This window comes from Rhinopithecus bieti, unplaced genomic scaffold (assembly GCF_001698545.2).
Source record: "Rhinopithecus bieti isolate Rb0 unplaced genomic scaffold, ASM169854v2 repeat_31192, whole genome shotgun sequence".
Lineage (NCBI taxonomy): Eukaryota > Metazoa > Chordata > Mammalia > Primates > Cercopithecidae > Rhinopithecus > Rhinopithecus bieti.
In genome coordinates, this window is record NW_016839561.1 from 1 (window position 1) to 3262 (window position 3262).

The 3262-nt window shown below is 46.7% G+C and overlaps 1 protein-coding gene across 1 annotated transcript; it reads left to right on the forward strand.

Annotated features, from left to right (window-relative positions):
• Positions 1-685: 685 nt before the first annotated feature.
• CCL18 (C-C motif chemokine ligand 18) lies at positions 686-2404 on the forward strand (the record flags this gene model as incomplete). Its single annotated transcript, XM_017866005.1, has 3 exons — positions 686-782; positions 1388-1499; positions 1892-2404. Coding segments are annotated over 3 exons (300 nt in total), but the record flags the coding sequence as incomplete, so codon positions are not given.
• Positions 2405-3262: the final 858 nt, after the last annotated feature.

Below are 3262 nucleotides of genomic sequence, written 5' to 3' on the forward strand. Positions count from 1 at the left end.
AGGCCAACCTCAACCTCGCCCCTCCTGTAGCACTTCTCCAGTTCTGCTGTCTCCATCCAGGGCATGCTTTTCTCCGGGGTTGTGCTTCTCACGATTTTCTGGCCTTATCGTCCATGGCACACCTATGCTGTCGGAACAGCTGGGGAGGCTATCAGAAGGTTCCGCTCCATGGGAAAAAGACTTTATCTACAGATCTGCCCTTGGGAGAAGGCACCAGCTAACCCAGTCTCAGGGTGACGCCAGCATCTCACCTCCTCTCACTGTGGAAACCATTTCCTCACCAAGGGAGCGACTGAACCATTTTTGCAAATAACCTGAACCTTTGTGGTGAGGCTCTCCTGGTTTGTGCAATGCACGGCATGACACCAATATCATGATGAAAAATTTCTCCTTCAAAGAGGATAAGGAAAAAAACTAATGGGTACTAGGCTTAATATCTGGGTGACGAAATAGTCTGTATAACAAACTCCCATGACATGAGTTTACCTATGTAACAAGCCTGCACTTGTACCCCGAATTTAAAAGCTTAAAAAATGAAAAAAGAAAACAAAATTCCTCCTCAGTCTCCCCAAGTTTATATCTTCTAATACCCCAAGGCTGCCTGTACAGAGAAGAGATGGCTGAGACCCCAGAAGGAGGCAGCAGCTACAAGTCCTGAGTTCAGCTCTTCCCGGCCGCCACGTGAACTCACACTCTGCCCAGCATCCTGGGGACCCCCACAGCTGCCCTTGCTGTCCTTTTCTTCACTGACGCCCTCTGCCCTCAGACCCGCTCTGCCCCATGTGAATTTGTCTTTTGCTCTTGTGCCCCCCTGTCTGGCCATGGCTTGGACCCCACTGCCCAAGTCTATCCCTGAGACCTCCAAGTAGAGAACTTCAGAAGGATTTCAGGGACCATTTCCTGGGGAGAGTTTTTTTTCCTAAGGGGTTTCAGCAACTCTATTCTCCTGCTCTGGGAGACAGAGGGAGAGTGAGTGGGTCCCATTCTATGGATGAGAAAATGGAGGCCCATGGGGATTTTGACAAGATCAGGTCCAACTGGTTCTCAGTGGTGAGGCTTTGGCTCTCCTTATGAACTCAGATGGAACTCCCCAAGGAGAGATGGGATGGAAAATAGTTTGTTCAGAAAACTAAATTTCCAGTAAAGAGACATAGAGATCCAGAACCAAGACAGACAGAGAATGAGAAATACCAAGAGAAAGATGCAGAAATTAAAATGTCAGGGGAAAGAAGAAATGCCAGCTTCCTTCTGGATCTCTTTGTGCCCACATCCCCACCCCAAGGAGTGATGTCTCCCAGTTCTTCCTGATTCTCAAGGAAAGGGACCAGGAGCAGCTGGCTTGCCTTGTGAACAATGACTTGGGATCTTTCTGTCCTGTCTCTTGCAGTTGGTACCAACAAAGAGTTCTGCTGCTTCGTCTATACTTCCCGGCAGATTCCACAAAAGTTTATAGTTGACTATTCTGAAACCAGCCCCCAGTGCACCAAACCAGGTGTCATGTAAGTGCCAGTGCTCCTGCCCACCCCTCGGGAGGGAGGCTGGGAGGTCTGGGGTGAGGTCCCCTCAGAGTACTCAGCTCTTTAAGGCCCATCAAGGTGAAGGACTCTATGGGAGGCCCCTGCAGTGTTTTCTGACCTGGCCTGGGGCCTGCAGAGTCCTGAAGAGCCTGCCCCTGGGCAGAGGGAAGAGAGCAGACATGACAGCAGGAAGTTGACTTCCTGAGGAATCCCATCCGAGACACTTGGGGAAGGCCTGTGAACCCCGAAGTTAAGGAGAAATTTTACTGGCGTGAGGACAGGCCCTGAGATGCCTGGGACAGAGAAGGATGCAGAGGCCACAGGATTTCCCTGATGAATTCATCAGTTCTTAATTCTTCCTCCCTTCTCCACAGCCTCCTCACCAAGAAAAGACGGCAGATCTGTGCTGACCCCAATAAAAAGTGGGTCCAGAAATACATCAGTGACCTGAAGCTGATTGCCTGAGGGGCCCGGAAGTTGCGAGGACCCAGTGACATTGGTGGGCCCAGGAGGGAGCAGGAGCCTGAGCCAGGGCAATGACCCTGCCACCCTGGAGGCCACCTCTTCTAAGAGTCCCATCTGCTATGCCCAGCCACATTAACTAACATTAATCTTAGTTTATGCATCATATTTCATTTTGAAACTGATTTCTATTGTTGAACTGCATTATGAAACGAGTATTTTCTCTGACATCTCATGACATTGTCTTTATCACCCTTTCCCTTCAACTCTTTGCACATTCAATGTGTGGATCAATCAGTGTGATTAGCTTTCTCAGCAGACATATGTATCAAATGACAAATGCTTATTGGATGGTTTTGCTCAGCATCACCTTTTAATATATTGGCAGTACTTATATAAAAGGTAAACCAGAATTCTCACTGTGACGACTCTATTGATTTTATTTCACTAATCGGAATCACAGATTGACAGGAATTCTGGGGGAGGAGTAGAGAAAAGGGGCAGAAACCACAAGGTAGGGACCGAGTACTTCTACGGTCATACCAGACGTTTCCATGGAGATGTTTTCCTGAAAAGTTGAAACAGACACCATTATTTTATAAACCATATTGTAACTGAAATGTGATAGAAAAATTTTCTACTTAAATGAATACCAAGATGAAACTGCAATGCATATTTATGCACACAAGCTCATTTTCATAAAGGAAGCTTTCCTCAGAATGATGGCTAACATCTGTTGCGGACTTACCAAGTGCTGGGTTTTGGGCCAAGTACTTATATTAGTGAAAGTCTGGGAAACATCACCCACAGTCTAGCAAGGACTCCTTACCTGGAAGTTGGCTGAATGTCTTGGTCATGTTATCTTTGTTCCCCACTCTGCCTTTGGGGAGGATGTTTTCCATGGCTATCTGAGATGAGGCTTGGGGCTGGGTGGCCAGAGTTAGCAAATAAAAATACAGAATGGATACTTTTTTAGTGTAAGCATATCCCATGCAATATTTAGGACCTACTTGTACAAAAAATGATTTGTTCTTTACCTGAAACTCGAATTTAACAGGGTATCCTAAATTGTATCTGGCAATCCTCCGAAGAAGGAATACCGCTTATGGAGGTGTCTGTTTCCTGTTGGAGATGTCTAGTGATTGGCTTAAGTGTAGAACAGGGCTTCTCAACCTTGAATTCACATTAGAATCACTTACGAGAGCTTTAAAAAAGTTCAGTGCCAGGGCCTCACCTCCTAAGTTATGAATTTAATTGGACTGATGTGGGGCCCAGCATCAGTG